The sequence below is a fragment of the Mucor mucedo genome, assembly GCF_025094135.1.
Source record: "Mucor mucedo strain NRRL 3635 chromosome Unknown EV154scaffold_66, whole genome shotgun sequence".
NCBI classification, from domain to species: domain Eukaryota; kingdom Fungi; phylum Mucoromycota; class Mucoromycetes; order Mucorales; family Mucoraceae; genus Mucor; species Mucor mucedo.
In genome coordinates this window covers 1,745-23,235 of record NW_026252350.1, presented here as the reverse complement: position 1 = coordinate 23,235, position 21,491 = coordinate 1,745, and the positions used below count along the sequence as shown (strand labels likewise).

Here is a 21,491-nt window from a genome sequence, read left to right as displayed (position 1 = left end):
ACCCAGTTTTTTATTTTTACTTGCTGTCACATTACTGTATTTTTGCGATGCTATAATGGAATAATTGTTGCAAGCCAAAGAGATGACTCAATATTTCTATTTTCATTGTTTAGCTACGTGCACTTTGACTGTCCCTAATGAATGTGTTCCTAGATTAAACGACCCCCAAAGGTGGAGGCAATTGACGATTTCTTTTTTTAAAAAAACTCCTAGGTCAATATCTCGCAAGGTCCCATAGAGGGTTGTCATGCAAGATCCCAGAGTAAGTTTTATGCCGCGTATAAAAAGTATTCGCTACCATTCTTTGGTGCTTTTGTCCAAATTTTGTCACTGTAACAAACTATGATTTGATATTAATCGTATTGGCTTAAATCCTATTGATAACTTTGGCTATTTTTATACACACTGCTTCTTAAAAATGAGCTCGTAGACTTGTCATGCAATTACTGCTTTCTCTTTTTTCGATGGTCATGAAATCACATACGGCTTCTACCATTTCGCTTTTTATCAGGGTAAACTTGGCGCACATAAGACATTTATCATTCAAGATTGTTTACAGGTCATGTTTAGACACTTGAAGGTTTCCTTTTAGGTAGTATGTACTACCGTGTCAGCGAAAATGTGGAAAGTCTCTTCCAATTTGAGATGTCTTGGCTTTGGGCACGTTGTGAGATGTAAGAACTGAGTAGCCCAAATGGCAGAAAGATACATCAAAAAAGGTGGTAAGCGTATAAATACCGCTTCGCTATCAACTTATCACATGTTGTGGTTCTTTAAGTGACTTATGCACAAAACCATAAACTCCCCTATATATCCCTACACCTGAACATATCAGTTATTACCAGTTATGTGGTGATACCTTTAGCAAATGTACAGGACATCCAGCTTCGGCCCAAGAAAATTTAACGGACAATTCTATCATAGAATTAGACTACGCATAACTTTTGTGACAAATCTTAGTTTGTTACATCAGCCTTTCTTTAAGCATTTATAAATCTATAGCTCATAAATATACTGAAAGGATATCGTATATGTCATTTTGAGGATCAGAAATTACAGTCATTATTAGTCATGTTACGCGATATTTTGAAAGGAATCATGACCCTATATTAAAGATTCTTTCTTTTAACAAAGCTTGTAAATTTTCAGTAGACTTTTCGCTCAACCTTACCCTGCAAGATCCGACGAATAAAGTTGAAGACTAGAATGCATCTAAATGTTTATTTATAGAACAATCTCGCTTTAAAAAAGTGTATTAGAAGATTTCGGAAGTATATTGATATAAAAATAAGCATGGATTGGGGTAGAAGGCATTCAAATACCAGGCCAACAAGAATTGCGCTGGACCTGATCATTTCAGAGTTTTCCCTTCTGCAAAGGCGAAATAGGAGAACTTTAGTAATCTATCCAACTTCTTTTTAATAAATTTTTTACAGACCCAATTCCAATTAAACACTTTTTTAGTGGCATAGTAGTGTATAGTCCATTCGGCCTACGCTTTTCAATTTTTAGATCCAAAATTATATGAAATTGTGCGTCAAGCGGCTTCCGTTTATGGTAATTTCATTTAATTAAAAAAGACTAGCAAAAGACTTTTTTTTTTAGCTAAAAGTAAGTAAAATCTCATCTGCTCAGTAAACATTGCTGATATTTGGTATAACACTTTTAATCAAAAACGACCCTTTGATTACTCTATTCCAAGTATTGCAAATAAATGGCGGATGTGGTCAAAGAAAAGAAGTCTGTGATCTGTAGCTAAATAAGAGTTTTACCACTTGGCAATAAATATTTTTTTCTATGAGGTCGGATTATAATTTTTTTAATTTGTAAATGTGCACTTGTATGCTTAATTTGGGTCACAATCACATTCTGCCTTGTTCCCAAAAGTCCGAAAATTACAAATAAAAAAAAAAAGTTGTGACAAAAATCGAGGGATAATTTAATAAAAATGTATAAGATATATACAATATATATGTAAAAATATAGAAATAAAAAATGAGTAAAAAAAAAAAGAGAGGTCTAATATATATGTGGGGTTTGGGGGATAAGATATATATATATAAAAAAAAAAGAAAAAAAAATAGTTGTAAATTGATTTAGATGGGATAAGGTGGAGGTACCCAATAATCTTTAACATTGGAAAGAGGTAAACTTTGATGCCTCCAACTTTGTTGATGATGTTGTTGGGACATCAATAGAGCCTGCTCAATTGATGTTTGTTGTTGATAGGTATCTACAGCAGGAAATCGTGTAATTTGACATAATCGTTCATCCATCCCAGCAATGGCCAACAACTCTTGTCGAAGATCCGCAGCTAAGCCACGAACCGTGTGACGTAGTACAACAGAAGCTTGCATGCCTTCAGTGAAATCACTACATTGAACCCAAGATGTGGCTGTATTTTCCATAAAGAAAATAGGAGGTTCAATTAAATCCATATCAATTTGAGCTGAAATATTGTCTTCTAGTACATTTAATTCAATGGATGCAATACTGTCAAATGATATCATCATCTTGAAATGATAATTACTGTCACGAATATGCCACGAAAATGAACGCTCACTTAATTTATAATAACACATCAAGTCTTGTTGACTGATTTTCATTCTATGCCAGGATCCGACTGTAACAGCTGTGGCAGTAATTAAACCCGTGTTATTATTACTATGCAAAGGTGGTTCACTCTCTGCATGAGATAAAGATAAATTAGTGATCATATTATATAATAAAGATAAATATACAAACCCATTCGACGTGAAGCAGCAAAGGATTGGGGTGTAGGAGAAGGTGAGATAGTCAAACTATAGATGTCTTCATCTAAATCGTTAGGACCAGTGACTGAGATGGAAGGAGGATCACTCTGGGGTTGATGGTGAGGATAATGAAAAATGGAGGAAGGTGGAGGAGGAGGAGGAGGAATAATCATATCAGTGCTCCAAGCACGATGAATAGGTAATTTGGCACTATGTAAGTGTCTATTCATATTAAAATGTTGTTGCTGTTGAAGCAATTGTTGTTGTTGTTGTTGTTGTTGTTGTTGCTGTTGCTGAGCATACCAATAAGAATAATTACCAGTACCGTGATGAGATGTTGCTTCAGCACATAATCTTGCTCTTGCAGCCTCCTGTTCTTGACGCAACAAAACTCTTCTTTGCAACATCTTTACTTTAGCTCTTCTATTTTGAAACCAGATTTGAATGGATCTTTCTGGCATTTGTAACTTGAAAGCTAATTGTTTTCGCATCTTTGAGTCGGGTGTGGCACTCACATTGAAGGTTTCTTCTAGAATGGTAAGCTGAGATGGCGTAACACGAGTACGTTTCTTGGAGTCATCTGAACTAAGAGGGGGAGTTGATTCGGACATGATTATAAAAAGGGAAAAATAAAGGAATGTAAATTTAGAAAGGAATGTAGATTATAAGAGAGAGAGAGAGAGGATAGAAGGGGTTGCGAAAAGGAAGGGAAGGGAGGGGTGAGGGTTTTTTTATTTTTTTGGTTGTGTGTGAGAAGGAAAAGAGGTTGCAGTGCGCCTGATAAATTTTGTCCCTTTTAAAAAATAAAAAAAAATTAAAAAAAATAATTGGCCCTTACTGATTGGTCACTTGTTAACAATTGGTTATCCTTTGCAAATTGTACCTTTTGTTTTTTTTTAAAGCCAAGTCAAATCGGCTCTAATCACTAGTTAGTACGATAATCATCATGACTCTCGAGCTAACATAGATAATAAAATAATGAAAGCAAATCTATTAGATAAAGTGGATACTGTATAAAACCTGTTTTTCCTTGGTTTACCTTTCAGAGGATACTCATGTAACGATACTTTTATTTAAACACCTTGGCCAATATCAATTTATCTAATTTCAGCAATATTACTGTGGGGATAAATGCACTATTAATAATCAAAACTATATGTGTAGGGCTTATCTACATCACTGTCTCGAGTAAATATATTCCGTAGCAACCTCCTGTAATAAATCAAATATTCCAGAGACAGCGCTATGTGCGCGTATTTACTGGACAGTATTTAAAACGTACATTTTTATGTCAGTTTGAGTGCGTGTAATAATAAATATTGAACTGGTAAATATAGTACTCAATGGCTAGCAAACTTCTTGATGACTCGCTAGTGGAGCCAGCAGCTGATCCAAATAGTTGTTTAAGGAGAACAAGTATGGTTTTTGCCCCTTCGTAAAACAATCAAAACTGACTAATAATCTCCATACTCTAGACAAATGACTTTCCCGTTCATTTTTTTATGTCTTCTCTCAGCACACGAAGAACTATACCTGACAAAGATAAAGTATTGTTTGGGAGTACTTTTCTTGATGAACACAATGAGCTCAATTTATCTTTCCTTTGCAGTAGACCTTTAAACTTTTTGAACTACTGCTTAAACCCCCACCAGCCTGGCTTTCTCAAAGTTACTCATCGAAGAAGTCGACAGAGAGATCCAACATCTTTCGACGTGTAAGACAGACACTTTCTTTTCATATGCTATTTGTACAACATCTACTTTACAGTTATCTACTCCTTTGAGAGTAGCTAATATCCCATTCACAGTCGAGACATATAGCGACTGCTCACTTCATCCGTACTGAAAATTTAATTTCATCAGTCAAACGATTTATCCATCAAATCAAGTTTGCGATAAATGTAGGATACTTCAACATCTTTAAGCAACTGAAGGTGATTGCAGCTATTGGATCCTGTACCATTCATTTCATCAATAGAAGTCGGTTTAACATCCTTTAATGGTCCATCATATGCTTGGTCTCCTTTAACGTCATCGGTGTAAAAAGTAATTGACATTTCATGTCCATAGTCAGCATATGCTGCTCAATTTTCTGGAAAGAGTACCTGAACATATCCACGCGGGTATAAGGCCTTTTTATTGCAGCCTTTTGTCTCAAGCTACTTGTTACACTTGTTTTGGAGACATCTTGATTGCTCCAAACCTTTGTCGAGTAGAAGGTCGGGAATCCAAAGATAAACTCGTGGTCTGTATAAATACTTGACATCCTTTTATGTCTATAAAGTTAAAACGGTCATCATAGGCTTTATCCACTACATACAATCACTGTACTCAGAGATATATCTTTCATTTGTCCAACGAGTTTGAATACTCTTAAAATACTCGGTGAGAACACTGTTATTGGGAAGATCATCATCCATCTCAATAGGATCTTTAACTTCATTCTCGACTAAATCCTCAACTAATTCTTCATTGGGTTCTCGAACTAGATCCTTCTTTTGTTCTGTATAGCATCAATGACTGTTACATTAGATTCAGTAGAGACATTCTAGAGTTTTTTTTCAAAAAAAAAAAAAATCAACTCAAACAAAGTATAAACGACTTGACTGGTGGTTCTGATTGCATCGTTTAAACGGTTGATAATTCTGCTTAATGTACCTTGATTTCTGTCAAATCATTTGATAGAAGAGTATTTCGAGGTTATTCAAGTTTTCCTATTTTCTTTTTGGCCAAAGTTAACAAAGAGGAATGAAGATCCTATTGAAGTTTCAAGGCTGAAAAAAGCTTTATTTTAGATGGCCGCTTGTAATCCTGCAGCCGACGGCAATCTCAAAATCATTATTGATCAACCCTTTTACCGTATTTATTACTTTCGTATGTAAGTAAAGATTGTCTCAATAATTATATCTCTTGGTCTAGTGGGAAACGAAAAAAGGGAGGAGAAAAGTTTTATATTATTGATAAACAAGAACTGGCTTCTGTCAAGATGATTTAATTGTTTATTTAATCATCCATTTAATGTTTGAGCCTTTACTTATCTTTCAAAAGCCCCAGGCCTACATACATGTAATATGTACAGACTCAAATTTTTCAGCAACGCCCGCAACTCAAATTTTCATAGGCATTAAATCACAGGTTAAGCATGAGGGTCATAAGCGATCTCCTATATTTTTTTTTAAAAAAAAAGTTTTGCTTAAACAGTGACTTTCGGAAGCAGCATTTTTTTTTTTTCAGGTTATTTATGTAGGTGTGACGATTTACTTTTTATAGACTTGCTCGTTCTCTGCCCTTTTTCATCAAAATGTCACATCAATCTCAGCTCGAGATAATTAACCAGGAAATAGACTCGATAGATTCCGCCATTGAGCTGTTAGAACAAGACAAGTATGTGCTTATTCAAAAGCGAAATGCCCTTCTAGATGCTATGCAGAAGAACTTTATTCGAGAAGGACAGGCACAAGAAACATACAACTACAACGAGGAAAACTTTCCATGGTCTTCCGATCTGCGGGAGAAGGCGAAATCTCACTTTCAAATCGAGACATTTCGTCATTTGCAACTACCCATTCTCAATGCAGCGATGGACAAACAGCGAGATCTGTTTGTTGTATTACCTACGGGCGCAGGCAAATCTCTCTGCTATCAATTACCCGCTTTATTAGATGATGGGTTTACACTCGTTGTGTCACCTCTCGTCTCATTGATTAAAGATCAAGTATATCAGTTACATGAACAGGGCGTGCCAGCTGTATATATAACTGCCTCGACAACAAAAGAAGAGGTAAAGTCTGTGTATCAAGGCATGTTGTCCAACCAAAATTCCTTTAAATTACTTTATGTCACTCCAGAAAAAGTCTCGAAAAGTAAAATGTTTATGGCCAAATTAAACCAATCCTATGATGCTGGTTTTCTCTCAAGAATTGTGGTTGACGAAGCGCATTGCTGCTCCCAACAAGGCAGTGACTTTAGGTAAGTTATATATTTCATATTGTCTCTTTCATAACTGAAACGCCGCTTTTTAGGCCTGATTATAAGCAATTGAATAAATTAAGAGTAAAAAAGACGTTCTTCATTTTATTTTATTTTTTTACCGTGAAAGGCTAATCACAACAAACATTTAGACTTTGTTCCCAAATACAAAAATTATGGCACTGACAGCCACATGTCCCTGGTCAGTCATGAAGGATGTCATGCGAATCCTGAATATGAAGCAACCGCAAGTTAATAATGGTACACTGGTCTATAGCGCACCACTTCACCGTAAATACATACAATTCTATTTAATTTTTTGCCAATCGCTAATGAAACAAATTTGTTCTTTTTATTTGTTTAACCAGGACCCAACTTGGTATATAAAGTAGTACAGAGACCGGATAGTGCGGAAGAAACCATCCGACACATCACAAACTGGATCAATGACAATTATCCTAAAGAATCAGGCATCATTTACTGTCTTTCCAAAAAAGATGCCGAGGTGGTTGCGCAAAGTATCATCAAGGAGAGCAGAGGAAAAATCATGTGCGGAACATATCATGCGTATATGGACGACGTAAAGTAGGCCTTTCTTGTAACACCCTTCCCCTAATATTTATTTATTTCTGTATAGGAAGATAAAGAATTGATCCATCAGAAATGGAGAAAAAATCAGTTACATGTAATTGTAGCCACCATTGCTTTCGGTATGGGTATCAATCATTTAAAAACAAGATTCATCATCCATCATTGCATGTCCAAGTCTATGGAGGGCTATTATCAAGAAAGTGGAAGAGCCGGACGCGATGGCAATAAGGCTGAATGTATTATATATTATCGTGGTACAGATGGTAAATATATGTCACATTATTATTCTTGTACACACACACACACACACACACACACACAATAACATGGAACGATGCTAGCAATGCGCCTCTCGCCTTTTGTACTGAATGAAATGAACGGTAGAGCCGGATGTAAGTTTGGACATACATATATCAACAACAAGTTATTCAATTTTAATGTATGTTTACCACTAGTGTATGAAATGATCAAATATGCAGAAGATTATAAAACTTGTCGAAAGATCTTGTTTGAGAATTATTTTGCTTTAGACTCAAACCAGAATGAAGGTCTCGTCAATGAAATTACACCTGACGAGGTATGCGGTAATTGTGATAACTGTAATCGAGTACCAGAGGATGTTTGTACAGAGGATATCGCTGATGTTGCCGAGACGATCATTAGGTTATGTCTCTTGCTAAAAAAAGTCAATGAACGGGTCACCATGACCAAACTTGTTCAAATGCTTCAAAATCGGGGCTTGGGTCCGTTGAAATCTGTAGTAGAACGAAACGATGAAATTATGATCCCTATTGATAAAAAATATAATGAACACGTAAGTTTTTATTTTGATACGTAAAATGACGGTTGAGACTAAGATAAATATAGAATATTGAACGTATGCTTAATCAACTCATGATAAGAGGATATTTAACTGAGGAATACCATGCAACGCCCTACAGCACAATCACGTAAGTAGCGAATAAACATACTCACATAAATGTAAGTTAATCATGGGTATAAATAGATATATTATTGTTGGTCCAATTGGTGAGAGATTAACAGAGAATCGCGCAATTGAAATTGAGTGCACATTTTTAAAGGATTCACTTTTAACAGAAACCACCAATAAGAGGCGCAAGGTTGTTCCAAAAACTCCTGCCGTTCCTGAAGTAGTGGTTATTGACTAGTCGTGCAATTTCCTTTTTCAGCTAACAACCGCTTTCCAAATAAAATAAAAAACTATTGTTTCCCATTTGTGCAACGTTGTAATAATAAATACCCCAACATTTTTTTTTTGTCCGGTTCAAGTCAGCAGATGGAATGTATAATAACATTTATTCGTAGCACGGAGAAAGGTAAAAGAGAGAAAGATGGTATTAAAAAAAAAGGGGGGGGGGATGGATTATGATGAGAAACAAACAAAAAATGATCAACTCCGAATAATTTTTTCTCATGATAAATATCAAGTTTTTGTTACTTTTTTTTATTATTTCTTTTCTTTTTCTTTCATTTTACATTTGTAACAATTATGCTTTCAACTCATGCTAATAGAAAATTACGACCAAGGCTACAAGTAGTGCCTACAAAATATTCACAATCAACACCTACACACTTGTATTCACCACAACAAATGGATTTTATGGAAGATCCACCTTATTCACCCGCAGCATCCACCACATCCATCATATCATCCGTTTCTTGGGTAGCCGAAAAGTCCGCTTCAGAACTTGGTACCTTACTAAAGAATGCATACAAATCACTACGTGAAAAAGAGAAGAGTAAGAAAACTTATTGTTTGTTTTAAAATAGTTTTACTAATGTTGTTTTGTCTATAGATTTATTACTAGCGGCAGAAATTGGAAAATCGTTATTGGAACACAACCAAAATTTAAAGCGTGATTACGACAAACTCATTCAAAACGTGAGTGAGTGTAAAGCCAGAGGCGATGAGAATGACAAAATACGATCGAGTAGGAAAGCTTATGATGCAATTATCGAATCACTGGAACAAAAGAATGCAGAAATACAAAGCATGTTGGATCAAACACAGCAACACTCCCAACTGACCCAACAACAATATGAACTCAAGCAACGTAAATTAGAATCCGAAATTACAAAGTTGACAGCTGACCTCGATATTGCCGCCAGCAAAATACATGAATTAGAAGAGCTGAGCGTACAAAAACGGCAAATCAGGAAACACATGGATGAAATGAGAGATTTTGAATTACAGCAGAAATCCGATGATTTGGTCCTTATGGAAGAATTAACCACTAAAATGCAAGAGTTATTTACTGAAAATAAACAATTGCAAGCATCCAAGAAATCCGTAGAAGAAAAACTCATAGTTTCTCTTCATGATTTGGAAAAATTACGCTGCAACTTTGAGCATTTCGAATTAACACAACAAGGTTACTCTACCTTACAGGAGGCATTTGAAAGACAAACTACACATATTCAGGAATTAAACGATAGTTTAGAAGATCACCGACAGATCTTATCAAGGTTGCGTGATAAAGGCCTTTTGCATTCAAATACAGCTAGTTTATACAACGACGACGGAGACGACAGTAGACCAACGATGGCCGGCAGTAGTATGCAGAGTCTAATGGGTGAATTGGAGAATGCATTCTCTTCACGAAAGCATACAAATGGTTTAACAAAGAGTAGTTCCGATAGTAACCTATCGACTTTCACAAAAATTTACGATCTCGCAAGTATGACTGAACATAAACTCACCTCATTTTATAAAAGACCGGGTGACTGTATATTGGAAACACTCCTTAGCACGGTAGGCGTGAATGACCGTCGCATCTTGGAAGAAGCCGAAAATCTATTAGAATCCGCAAGTGATGAATTATTCGCACCCGAACAAGATGGAAATGACATGTATGCTGAACTCAACTTGTACCCAAATATATTACCGACCATCTCAAGCCAGCTTTTAAAACTAGACGATGATGATTGTATACAGCCTAAAGGTTTATCAAATCGTATCTTGTTTCAAATTCGCTATCTGTTTCGTTCCATCTTTCGTTGGTGTCGTTTTGCCATTATTTTGGTGACGGCCGTACTCATTAACTTATGGAAAGGGCCTGATCTTATATTAGAAAAATAACAACAGACCTTTTTTGTGTATTATATGTAACATTTATTTACCTTCCAAAAAAAACCTTATATACACCTTATCTTCACACGCAAAAAAACTAAATGCGGTATATTCATATGATATTCTCCCTTCCCCCTCTTTTCTCCTTTTACCCAAAAGGACTGTACTAACACCACAACAACAACAAAAAAAACTCACCTTCTCTACCATTATTAATTTTTAATAAACTAATAATACAATTTGTATTCTAAATGTAAACAAACCCGTCATGCAAAATAATAGCGTGTAACAAGAAAGCTGTTTTGTGCATAATTTAGGGCCCCTCCCCCCTTCATGTATAAAATCATATTACAAATTTTCAAATACAGACCAACAAAAATGAACACAATGCCAAAAAATGAAGTGACATATTTTTTTTTTTATTATTAAACAATCATGGGTTTTGTAGCACAATGGCTTCATTTTGTCATCATCGTGTCATATAAATCTGATGCTTTTCACACGAAACTATTGTACGAAGCTCTTCAAAGAGTTTACTACACAAAAACATAATCGTCTGTTTGTTTGTTTTGGTTTGTGCTTCTTTAAAAGATGATGGATAATGAAATGATTTAAATGCACTCACCCGGAGCCTTAAAAACAGAAATGCCCTACCCCCCTCTCTCTCCTTTTGTTAGCAAAAGTGTTGATTAAAATTTACGCCCCCATAACAACAATATTTTTGTTTCTTTCTATTTTTAATTCATGTATACATAATAAAAAAAAATAGTTTTGATTTAGGTACTGCTTGTACTGGGTGAAACCACGAGATGTTCATTTAAAGCATTTGTAATAATGTCATCATAATAAGTCGCATAGACCTTTCGATGATGGTGAGTCATGCGTAGTATTTTATGTGCCACAGATTGAAGATTGCTACGAACATGTTGTAACCCGTTACTTGAGAGAACCGCATCCGTCACAAACTTGTTATTCTGTATCGTTGTTTTGATAACGGTTGCCACACGACGGGAGAGTAAAGAGTAGACCGTATCTGAATGTGACACCGTCTTATCTACCATGGTACGCACCATCTCTCTTCGTTCAGGCCTTACATTGACAGCATGCTCAATTTCGGTAGAGAGATTATCGATAGCAGTCGTTGGGTCCTTTAACATCGTAAACAGTTTGGTCCCCAACTCTGTCAAAGCCTGGGGACTTGCAGACCCAAAATTTCTGGCCAACATAAGTAAAGCGGCAACAATGGTCACTGCCTGTACCTCATTTTGGAAATCAGCCATACGATTCGCATCCATATCCAAGGTCTCTGGTAAATTACGGGATAAGTTGAGCTCATGTGGTTGGACTAGTAAGGAGACATATGCATCTTCAAAAATAGAATCGTGCGTAGGCTTGTTGTTCTTTTCTGGTAAAACTCCTTCGGGGTTACGTTGTGCTGCCACTCTACATAATTTACTTGCAGATTCGTTTAACCAAGCTTGCGTACGAACCAATTGGATCTTTCCGCTACTCAACATGGCTGCAAATTTCTCTCGTTCGTATTCAACCGCCATAGACATGAGATGAGGACGAAGAGACCGGAGACGAAAATTGGCTAAATCTAGGCTCATGTCTTCTAAAAGGTGTAAGACGCTCTGGATTTGTTCGATCAGGTTGGTGCTGGTCTGAAGTTTCTTGATCTCTTCATCACGTACAGGGGCACACATATTAGCCATCACATCTAACACATAATCCATCATACCACGAATATCAAAAGTGGATTGCTTCATTTGCTGTTCAATCAAGGATAGATCAATACCTTCATCCACACTGTTGTACATGGAGGTGCCAGGTCGAACAAGTGCTAATAAACGCTAAAGATAATCATGTCAGCTTTCGAGTATGCTTACATGTATTTTTTAAAATAATCTTACAGTTTTCACGTCAACAATCAAAGAAGGCAAAGATAACTCTGCACGGCCTTCTTCCATGTCTTGTGCAACCTTGTCAAAAAATGCCTTTTCTGCCATCATTCTAATTCTCTTTTCTAAATCATTAGCTGGTTCGTGCTTCTTCAATTTAAATTCAGGATCCATAATCAATTCATGAGCTAATTGCTCATTCGTCAAACCAGATTCAGGTGCATAGCCATTCAACAAGTGACCCAGTTGTTCGCCATTCGTGTGCTGGTTCTTTGCATTTTGCTGGGTTTCAAACTCGGTGTCGAATTCAGGAGAACGAGGTGTGTTCTTTTGTTGCTGCTTCTTTCTTCCTGTCGAAGTGGATGCACTGGACAATTCGAGGGCGCGTTGAAGATTGGCTAGGGCAGTAGGACCACCCAGTTTTTCCAACTTGAGTTTAATTTCGTCCAATTGTTGTTGTAGTTGGTCGCCTACTGAAGGATCGTTTTGTTGAGCAATCATGGTCTGACGCAATGTGGATAGCTCAACATAGTAACCAATCATATTGTAAGTCAGCTGAGTACAGTCTCTTGATTTCCAAGATTCAAACAAGACATTGTATTCGTTCCAAGCTTGGACAAATGCAAGTCTTGCAGATGTAGCACCAGGACGACCATGGGCCTTGAGCCAGATTTCAAATAAGGTCAACATTTGCTTTGCAGAAGTATGTAATACCTTTACATACAGAGTTAATTAAAAAAAAAAAGCATTGATTTGTAATATAATTTTTTTTTTTACCCTTTCTTCTGTGCCTTCAACGTCTTGTAAAACTTCTCGAGGACACATGAGAGTCATGTATGAGGTCAAGAGAACACGTGCACGTTGTCTGCTATCCTCATCATTCATTTTTAATGCGGTGTTCAACACCTTTGTGGTGACGACAATGACTTTGGCTTGGTTAAGTAATTTTCCTAATGCATTAAATTCGAGCCAGGTGTCAGACGAGGAAGGTAATGGGAGACCTAAACCTCGAAAGGCCTTCAAGATGATGGACCACGAAGAAGGTTTCTTTACTTTGACTGGTTCATCCAGAATTTTGGCATTGTTGTTAATAGTTATGGTTGACATTGGTGAAACGAGAGAAGAAGGAGAAGAAGAGGAGGTAACTATATTCTTTTTCTTTTTTTGCTGTTGATATCTGTTTAAATGGGCCAATCGTCTTTGCTCTGTCTTTTGAAATCTAGTTTCAAGTTCAGCTCTGCGCCTCTCTATATATTTTATAGAAAAAATGACAAATTGTAAGATTCTTTCATTTTCCACGCCATTCCGATTGGACTGTGCAATTAAAAATAGAATTTTATAAAATTTACCTTGTTCTTGTTGAGAGCGATATTGATTTTGTAGGACAATATATTTGGCTCTTTCGACAGATTGTTTAGAGGCAGCTCTTCTGTTCTCGATATGCTGGTTTCTCTTTGTTTCAGCCAAAGCCATAGACTTGCTTAATAGATGCAACTTGTCTTGACGACGGTCCTTCATTTCCTTGGCAATTCTCTTCACCTTTTGAAAGTTTTGATTTAACCTGGCACTTCGTTCTTGCAGAATAGCTTCTCGTTTAGACTCCACATTGGCTGCCGCTGTCTTTTTATTCAGGTTCCGCTTTCCATGAAGAAGACTGGCATTAAACCGTTTTTCCAAATGAATAGGCTTTTGAGCAATTTGCTCACTAGAAGATGAGGATTCAAATGTGTAAAACCCTTTTTCGTCTGGAGTATCCATATGGGGTTTCTTATAGAAAATTGATGATAAAAAAAAAAGGGAAAAAAAAAAGAAGATTGCCAAACTCAAATTTAAATGATGAAATAAAAAAATAAAAAATTAAACGAGCGCAATTGTTTTAACCTGTGACTCTACACGTGTATCTCTTTTTTTGCTGTTATCTTCTCTCCTTTTTTTTTTTTTTTAATATGCAAATGGAGTGGAATCAGGGCAAACGCAATGTTCTTTTAGTCGGGCAAGTTTACCTGGACACAATATTACACGTGAGTGGTTTTCCTGAAGAAGACACTAAAACAAGAGCCAACTCTGTTGAACAAAGAATAGGTGGCAATACCTGTAACACTGCTCAAGTGTTGACACAATTTGATCATATGAATGTGTGTTACATGTCTGCTGCCGGATCCCGTGAAACATCCAGGTAAAAAGAGCGAGAGAGACATTGGGAGACAGAGACATTTTTTTTTTTTTTAATAAAACCATAAAGTTATATCACAGATATGCATAAAGAAAAGCAGATAAAAGATTTTTTTCTTTATAGAGACGCTTCCATCACACCTTCATCTACCATCATACACAATGAATTAACTGGATCCAGAACTATCCTCTCCCATAACGAGTAAAATATCGTCATTTTATTTGTTATTCTAATAATTAACATTTTCTCCGAACAAGTATTCAAGACATTACATGCGCTGAATTTAGAGAGACCTTTAATCACCTCAATAAATATGACAACTGGTGGGTTCATTTCGAAGGTCGAAACATATCTGAAACCGTTTTTCAAATTGACTGGTTAAGTAACAAGGCAACAGATGAAGGTTGGAGACGTCAGTTAGTGATATCAGTAGAATTAGAGAAACCTCTCAGAGATGACATTGAATGTTTGATTCCAAGGGTAAAAGTATCTGTTGTATTATGTGTCCTTACCCGTATCTCTTATAAACATCACATACACATACATAGGCCGACATCGTCTTCTTTTCCAAAATATTTGCTCAACATCATGGGTTCAAAGACGCTATCTCATTTTTAAAAAATTGGGATGTATTGAACACACAATTAAAACCAAGGTAAAACACTAACATTTTGTGAATGACACTTTTACATGACATTTTAAAAAAAATCACAAATGATAGTGCGAAGGCATTTTGTACTTGGGGAGAAGATGGTGCTGCTGTACTAGATAACGAAACCAAAACATTTTATCACGCACCGGTTTTGCACAAGATAGAAAAGGTGATTGATACAGTAGGTGCGGGTGATACGTTCAATGCGGGTATCATTTCTTGCCTCTCACGTAATGGTCAGGATATCAAAAGTGCGACACAGTATGCATGTACCTTAGCTACAAATAAAGTAGCTCAAAAAGGTTTTGATGGTTTATCACTCATTTAATAAAATCCTTTTTTGTATAGTCAACGCCATAATGCATGACTCTGTCAAGTACCTGCTTTTTTATTTTATTTTTTTTATTTTATTTTATTTTATTTTTTTTTTTCAAAAAAAGGCATTTTCGTGTAAAAGACAAACATTTGTTACACACAAAAGGCAATCCGGCATATCATTTCATCACGTCATTTTGTTATGTGTACAACTGGGCATATGTAACCAATGATGTAATTTTATTTTTTTCTACTTGGACGCTTCAAGATCAACTATATTCTTTTTCCAACTTAATTTCTTTTTAAGATAAAGTGTGATATAAACCAAAATGACCAACACAGGCACCTCAATTAATGGGCCAATAGTGGCGGCTAAGGCTTGCTCCGAGTTAATACCATACGTACCCACTGCGACTGCAATAGCCAATTCAAAGTTATTACTGCCGGCTGTAAAAGATTGAGTCACCACCATCTCATAAGGGAAATGGAATACACTCTTTAAAATGAAAAATGTCACAAAGAACATGATAATAAAATAGCAGAAGAGTGGTACAGCAACTCGGAAGACAGATCCAATGTTGTCAATGATATGATGGCCTTGATTGGCAAACATAACAATAATGGTGTAAATAAGTCCTACCAGGGCCAGGGGACCGAAATGTGGCAAAAAGACAGTGTTGTACCATGTGTCACCTTTTGCCCAGCGAAGTGTAAAACGTGTGATGCATCCAGCCACAAGCGGAATACCAAGATAGATCAATACGGATTGAGCGACAGGCCAAATTTCTACATGGATCGTATTATCCAAAGGAGCACCAAACCAGGATGGCACAATATTAATAAATAGGACGGCGTAAGGAGAAAAGAGAGCAATTTGGAGTATAGAGTTAATAGCCACCAGAATAGCACAGTAATCTGGGTCTCCGCCAGAAAGCGTATTCCAAATAAGAACCATAGCAATGCATCTAAGTGGGGACTCCTATGTGAGTACACGTAGTATATATCCTTGTCATTTGTTTTTCTGTTACCTTGCAAGGCCAACCATAACTACACCAGTACGGAACCCAGGCAAATCAAAAAGTGTAGCCCATGCTAGAGCAGTCATAACAATAGGACCAATAATCCAATTAATGATGATGGAAATCAGGATTTGAATCCAAACTCTCCTGTCGTTTAAAATAATGTGCATTCTTTCGTACTGTATTTTACATAAAACAGGGTACATCATTACCAGCAAGCCAATCGCAATAGGTACAGAGACGGATCCAAATTGAACTGTCTGAAAAGATTCTTGAACATTAGGAGCATAATAGCCAATAACTACACCGATAATCATGGCCAGTAAGATCCATACCAAAAGGAAGCGATCCAGAAAACCTAATTTCCTGAGCAAAGCTGGAGCATGAGTGTGTTATAAATCAGTGACATGAGTTTTACTTTGATTTTGCTGTTCCTAATTTATCTAGTTACCTGTCTCTTGTACATCTTCTTGCTTATTGTCTGTCTCGGTGGTAGGCTGAACACTACAGTAATCGAATTTGCAATCATCTGTCTTGTAACAAGCCTCTTGCTTCTCCTCACTTTTAATATCTTTGGGTTCTTCTGTTTTATAGTGGATTGACATTTTAGAATTGGAGCGAAAGAAGAGTAGAAGAAAGAAGAACAGATCAAAAACGTTTAAGTATTCTTATTTTTTTTTGGGGGGAGTGTTACTCATCTGACCTTCAAAGTTAAATGCTTACAAAAGAAAACAATTTACATGGTCTCGTTCCCTCTCTTTCTCTCTCTGATTTATCTTCGAATGCCCAAATTAACTGTATTTCACAATCCCACTTGTACCAAGTCTAAGCGTAGTGTATCATGTTTGGAAACAAACAAGGCAAGTTATGACTTAGAAGTGATTGAATATCAAGTCAATACTCCTTCCAACGAAACTTTAAGCATCTTATCTGATTACCTCGGTCTCACACAAAAGCCCGAGTCCGAAGCTCCATGGAATTATCTCTTACGCCCTGAAGCTCAAGGAAAGGCCAAGTCTTTTGAAGAAGCCTATCGTTTGATCCAAGCTGATCCCGCACTCCTTGAAAGACCTTTTGTCATTGATTGGGATCGTAAATTAGCTGTCCTAGGTCGTCCCGATATTTCTCTTGTAGAAAAACTGGTGGCTGAACGTGTTGCTCTCGAACAATAAATTTTATATTTACCTTGTAATCTTGTTACTTTATTGTACTGGGCGGGTTTTCTTTTTTCGGGTTCATGTGAGATTTAAACATTATGGGGGGAGAAGGGATTTTCTGTGTACGTTCGTGTAACAAATAACCATCGGCAAAAGAAATTACAAAAAACTTTTGGATTACTAATCCATTTTTCCAGGTCAAATGGCATTTTTTTTGGCTTTTTCACCATGCCCGGATAGTTTTTCTTTCAAAAAAAAAAAATGTTTTTCTTGTTTTTGTTTACAAGGCCAAATCTGTTTGAAATAGCTGTAATCTAGATTTCTTTTTACCATTAACTTGCCTTTTTTAGAAAGATAAAATGGAAATAGATAATATAGTTGTCTACGGATAAAAATTCAAATAAATTAATGTTCTTTTACCCGTTTGCATCACGATTTACAGTGGTATACCTCTGGAATTTTGCATAGCACTGTGCTATAATACCCTTTTAATTCTTTTGAGCTTATTCTCTTGACAAGAACATTAGAGACGCTCCTTTTTTTTCTTTTTCTTTTAAAACTTGATAAGCAGTGCATGATCGAGTCGTGTTTATTAACTATCAGCGTGATTTCATTATTAAACGCCTTTAAACGATGTATCACTGATATTAAGCATGAGTGAATGATGGCTTTGATCTTCGTAGTTTTTCTTTTTTCAATTTTGGAGAAAATTCACTACAGCCTTCTTATTATTGTCTTAGATTCGCTGATTGGATCTGAATGTCTTAAAAGACGTCAGATCCTATTTTGCTTGTCAAACAATCTTTTTGTAATAGATTTGAGTGTTTGGTATAATTCGGAATAAAAACAAAAACTCTCTAGCGAGTTACGGTTGAGTTCAGGTCGAGTTTTTGTTAGATCAACTCAGTTGTAGTAACAAAAGCTCGAGATCGCTCGATGTTATAGTACGTAGACTGCGTGAGAGAGTGATGATAAATACAATTTTTTATTGAAAAAGGAGGCAAAGTAACATACAAAAAAAAAAAAAAAAAATTAAGAACCAATATACAATAATTGGCATGCACGCTGGGTTTTTATCTTTGACTACCGTCCGTTTACTACGCCTTTAGTTCTTGCAGCCGCCGAACGCCTCTTCTTAACTTCGTCTCGGAAGCACCTACTACAACTCGACTTGTCTCCATTTCCTCGAGGCTTCCAGATTGTATCTTTTCGTTCCCCTGGTGAAGACCTTAAGGATACAGATCGTACTTTACATTTTTTGGGAAGATATCAATGACCGACCTCTTTCACGAACAAATTTTATAATTTCGACCTACTATACCTCGTTTATCTTTTTTTACTATAACATGTTTATGATAGTCAATATTCATAAATGCAGTATTTACTAAAAAAACAGTCCTTTCGTATTGGAACGATTGTAAAATAATAAGTGATTTCAAATGCAATGCGATTTGTGGAGTGGATAGATATAAAGAATTGACAGCTTATTTTATAGGATTGTAATTTTTAGAGCTCATAGTTGTTGGTCCGGAAGTTGAGTAAATTAGGATTAAAAGTATATTTTGTGTTTGTTACGTTCCTTTTCTTTTTTTTTTTTATTTTTTGTAAGGAGTAAGGTGACTCTAGTTTATGAGTGTGATGCAAGGCAATCACATAGAAGTGTTTTTTGGTTTTCTGTTTTCCAGTTGTTGTGCTGTGATTTTAAAAATAAAATACGGGAATCATTGACTCATGCGTAGTGATCGGAATAAAGATCGAAATTCTCGAGCGAGCTTCGATCGTGTTCCAGTCGAAGCTCGCTCGAATTTTTTTACGGTTGCACATGTTTTGCATGGAGAACAAAAATAAAGTAAAACCAAAAGTGATGCTGCTACCTGGATACTACTTTATTATGGACGAAAAAAATAAATTAATTAAAAAAACGTCTGATGGTCTATGAGAAAAAACTGTGGATTGTCGTATTTGGGTACGATTCACTTAAGAATAATTAAGCAAATCGTTTAAATAAATAAACCATGAAATTAAAACAACCTTTGATGTTGCATATCAGCATACGCTTGTATACTGCTATACAACTTCTCCTACTTCGAGTACATACTTCTATATTAAAGATTGCATGATTGGCCTAAATACGATATACGAATGACAGTTGGATACGGAATGCTATACCACTGAGTTACGATATCACCGATTGAGAAGAGAATCTTCTCAGATCAAATCAAGAATTATAAGAAAGAGAAACTTAATATTGATAGTTCTCTCAATGGATTAGCTACCCATAGAGAGAATAGAGCAGCTATTAATATAAATGGTTCATTTACTTATATATTGATATAATTATACTGCTGATAAAGAGTATAAAGAAATAGTGTATGAATTAATGGATACCTATCTTCTACAACCAAATATACAAATTGATAAGACATTTTATATTTGGGATCGTATTTTATTCATTACAAAGATAATGAATAAATGATCAACTATTATGTTCTATTGCCAATTACACTTGACAAACAAGTATTTATCTTTTACAGTAACCGTTGCATGATCTGATTGTACTAAAATCGCACTATTTAACATATAAAATCGCATATAAAATCATTCCATCGATCCTTGATCGACAGGTACATAATATTATAACACTCATAAAAAATAATAGCATAAAAAATATCCTGAGTTATACATTTACAACTCAGGGTTACTAGATATTCCAATAGAAGATCCCATTTCGAATAATAGATTGCCCAGAAAAAAAAAACTTGATTCGACCTACTTTTTATAAATTGAATGGCCGAACGAATGGTAGAACCAATGTTTTTAAAATCATTTATTAATGAGTCTAGTAACCAAACATTGGTAGGATGCTGGATAAAGTTTTGTGGATGTTCGATAGAATTAGCATTGCAATATGGGTTATCAAATTCATCTGTTTGAAGTCAGATTGCCTTAAAAAATATTTTTCCCCAATTTTTGAAAAACGTCACCTGCTTTCTACATATAGTACAACCAGCTTTTCCAATTTTTTTGTAAAATCTATCTATTTGAAGAGGATAGTTTTAAGAAGGTGGTAGAGGTAGAGCGTAGATTCATCTGAAAAAAAAACATCTACTGTTATGGTAGAACCTTCATTTCGTATGACAACGTAGAATTAGATAGAAAATAAAAACGTAATCTCTAAAAGATGAACCCAAGGCATTTGACAGACAGACTCTAGGAAAAAAACACCCAACGGAACAACTACTACACGGACCAAGAGCAATTTTACTATTTCCTTTTTCTCAAGAAAAGCTCGTGGAACCTTTTGAAACGACCAAAGCTGCAAACGTCATTAATCAGAATGTGAAAAAGTAAAAAGATGTCTGTAATCAAAATCGGGTTAAGTCATGCCTTTTTAGGAATTGATCGTCCAATAACAACTTAATTTTCTTCATGTAGTGTGCGAAGGTGTTCCCTTGGAATCCAAAAGCCAACGTGGGTTTTGATGATGTCAAAACCCTTTGTCGTGAGTCCATTATGTCATCAATCCGCTAATCGGCGATTGTAACTTAATACACATAACCAACCGCAGCAATCGTATTTACTACCTAACGAACCAATACAATTGTAGTTACTCCGGATTGACAATTGTAAAACATATAAATAGCTTCAATTATCAATCAATAAACATTATCTTTATTCTCCTCTAAGAAGTTATTCACATAAGTCAAGAACAGACCTAACCCTTCTGACTCGGTATTTAAGCACCGTCCTCAAGCTTATTTTACCTTGGGGAACTGAGTTTTAATTTAAAAAAGGTAACAAAAGATTGTACGCCCAACCAGCTTCACGTAAATTAGAAGGGGCGTTACCTGAGCTTGTTGACAATTTTATA

The 21,491-nt window shown here is 35.9% G+C and overlaps 7 protein-coding genes across 7 annotated transcripts; 4 read left to right on the top strand and 3 right to left on the bottom strand.

The window, feature by feature from the left end:
* Nucleotides 1-1,913: 1,913 nt before the first annotated feature.
* On the bottom strand, nt 1,914-3,412 carry EV154DRAFT_513690 (homeobox domain-containing protein). Its single transcript, XM_051602048.1, has 2 exons — nt 2,746-3,412; nt 1,914-2,686 (listed from the first exon to the last, which is right to left on the bottom strand). The coding sequence occupies exons 1-2, from the start codon at nt 3,362-3,364 to the stop codon at nt 2,097-2,099; spliced, it is 1,209 nt and encodes a 402-aa protein (XP_051456085.1). The 5' UTR covers nt 3,365-3,412; the 3' UTR covers nt 1,914-2,096.
* Nucleotides 3,413-6,053: 2,641 nt separating this feature from the next.
* EV154DRAFT_423375 (P-loop containing nucleoside triphosphate hydrolase protein) lies at nt 6,054-8,266 on the top strand (the record flags this gene model as incomplete). The annotated part of the gene is made up of 6 exons (XM_051596132.1): nt 6,054-6,677; nt 6,874-7,012; nt 7,090-7,301; nt 7,359-7,575; nt 7,768-8,126; nt 8,180-8,266. 6 exons carry the CDS (start codon nt 6,054-6,056, stop codon nt 8,264-8,266), a joined length of 1,638 nt encoding a protein of 545 aa, XP_051456084.1.
* Nucleotides 8,267-8,592: 326 nt separating this feature from the next.
* Nucleotides 8,593-10,665, top strand: EV154DRAFT_513682 (uncharacterized protein). Its single transcript, XM_051602047.1, has 3 exons — nt 8,593-8,649; nt 8,762-9,072; nt 9,130-10,665. The coding sequence occupies exons 2-3, from the start codon at nt 8,823-8,825 to the stop codon at nt 10,410-10,412; spliced, it is 1,533 nt and encodes a 510-aa protein (XP_051456083.1). The 5' UTR covers nt 8,593-8,649; nt 8,762-8,822; the 3' UTR covers nt 10,413-10,665.
* A 152-nt stretch (nt 10,666-10,817) lies between these two features.
* On the bottom strand, nt 10,818-14,189 carry EV154DRAFT_513680 (T-complex protein 11-domain-containing protein). Its single transcript, XM_051602046.1, has 4 exons — nt 13,654-14,189; nt 13,082-13,551; nt 12,317-13,018; nt 10,818-12,256 (listed from the first exon to the last, which is right to left on the bottom strand). Exons 1-4 carry the CDS (start codon nt 14,060-14,062, stop codon nt 11,180-11,182), a joined length of 2,658 nt encoding a protein of 885 aa, XP_051456082.1. The 5' UTR covers nt 14,063-14,189; the 3' UTR covers nt 10,818-11,179.
* Nucleotides 14,190-14,207: 18 nt separating this feature from the next.
* EV154DRAFT_513676 (kinase, pfkB family) lies at nt 14,208-15,486 on the top strand. The gene is made up of 5 exons (XM_051602045.1): nt 14,208-14,480; nt 14,547-14,678; nt 14,735-14,957; nt 15,026-15,132; nt 15,199-15,486. Exons 1-5 carry the CDS (start codon nt 14,251-14,253, stop codon nt 15,455-15,457), a joined length of 951 nt encoding a protein of 316 aa, XP_051456081.1. The 5' UTR covers nt 14,208-14,250; the 3' UTR covers nt 15,458-15,486.
* A 27-nt stretch (nt 15,487-15,513) lies between these two features.
* On the bottom strand, nt 15,514-17,157 carry EV154DRAFT_513667 (arsenical-resistance protein). The gene is made up of 3 exons (XM_051602044.1): nt 16,915-17,157; nt 16,473-16,839; nt 15,514-16,409 (listed from the first exon to the last, which is right to left on the bottom strand). The coding sequence occupies exons 1-3, from the start codon at nt 17,066-17,068 to the stop codon at nt 15,695-15,697; spliced, it is 1,236 nt and encodes a 411-aa protein (XP_051456080.1). The 5' UTR covers nt 17,069-17,157; the 3' UTR covers nt 15,514-15,694.
* A 9-nt stretch (nt 17,158-17,166) lies between these two features.
* Nucleotides 17,167-17,655, top strand: EV154DRAFT_513666 (uncharacterized protein). The gene has a single exon (XM_051602043.1). The coding sequence runs from the start codon at nt 17,204-17,206 to the stop codon at nt 17,633-17,635; it is 432 nt and encodes a 143-aa protein (XP_051456079.1). The 5' UTR covers nt 17,167-17,203; the 3' UTR covers nt 17,636-17,655.
* The last annotated feature ends 3,836 nt before the right edge of the window (nt 17,656-21,491 follow it).

What these genes read in the sequence shown, in the direction of transcription:
- EV154DRAFT_513690 (XM_051602048.1), bottom strand. Translation starts at nt 3,364, where the DNA reads ATGTCCGAATCAACTCCCCCTCTTAGTTCAGATGACTCCAAGAAACGT. An exon ending in TGCTGCTTCACGTCGAATGG is followed by an intron (nt 2,687 to 2,745) that starts GTTTGTATATTT and finishes TATCTCATGCAG; the next exon opens with AGAGTGAACCACCTTTGCAT.
- EV154DRAFT_513680 (XM_051602046.1), bottom strand. Translation starts at nt 14,062, where the DNA reads ATGGATACTCCAGACGAAAAAGGGTTTTACACATTTGAATCCTCATCT. An exon ending in TTGAAGGCACAGAAGAAAGG is followed by an intron (nt 13,019 to 13,081) that starts GTAAAAAAAAAA and finishes CTGTATGTAAAG; the next exon opens with GTATTACATACTTCTGCAAA. An exon ending in TGATTGTTGACGTGAAAACT is followed by an intron (nt 12,257 to 12,316) that starts GTAAGATTATTT and finishes GATTATCTTTAG; the next exon opens with CGTTTATTAGCACTTGTTCG.
- EV154DRAFT_513666 (XM_051602043.1), top strand. Translation starts at nt 17,204, where the DNA reads ATGGTCTCGTTCCCTCTCTTTCTCTCTCTGATTTATCTTCGAATGCCC.
- EV154DRAFT_513667 (XM_051602044.1), bottom strand. Translation starts at nt 17,068, where the DNA reads ATGTCAATCCACTATAAAACAGAAGAACCCAAAGATATTAAAAGTGAG. An exon ending in AGAAGATGTACAAGAGACAG is followed by an intron (nt 16,840 to 16,914) that starts GTAACTAGATAA and finishes CTCATGCTCCAG; the next exon opens with CTTTGCTCAGGAAATTAGGT. An exon ending in GTTATGGTTGGCCTTGCAAG is followed by an intron (nt 16,410 to 16,472) that starts GTAACAGAAAAA and finishes GTCCCCACTTAG; the next exon opens with ATGCATTGCTATGGTTCTTA.
- EV154DRAFT_513682 (XM_051602047.1), top strand. Translation starts at nt 8,823, where the DNA reads ATGCTTTCAACTCATGCTAATAGAAAATTACGACCAAGGCTACAAGTA. An exon ending in ACTACGTGAAAAAGAGAAGA is followed by an intron (nt 9,073 to 9,129) that starts GTAAGAAAACTT and finishes TTTTGTCTATAG; the next exon opens with ATTTATTACTAGCGGCAGAA.
- EV154DRAFT_513676 (XM_051602045.1), top strand. Translation starts at nt 14,251, where the DNA reads ATGCAAATGGAGTGGAATCAGGGCAAACGCAATGTTCTTTTAGTCGGG. An exon ending in GGATCCCGTGAAACATCCAG is followed by an intron (nt 14,481 to 14,546) that starts GTAAAAAGAGCG and finishes AAAACCATAAAG; the next exon opens with TTATATCACAGATATGCATA. An exon ending in AACACACAATTAAAACCAAG is followed by an intron (nt 15,133 to 15,198) that starts GTAAAACACTAA and finishes CACAAATGATAG; the next exon opens with TGCGAAGGCATTTTGTACTT.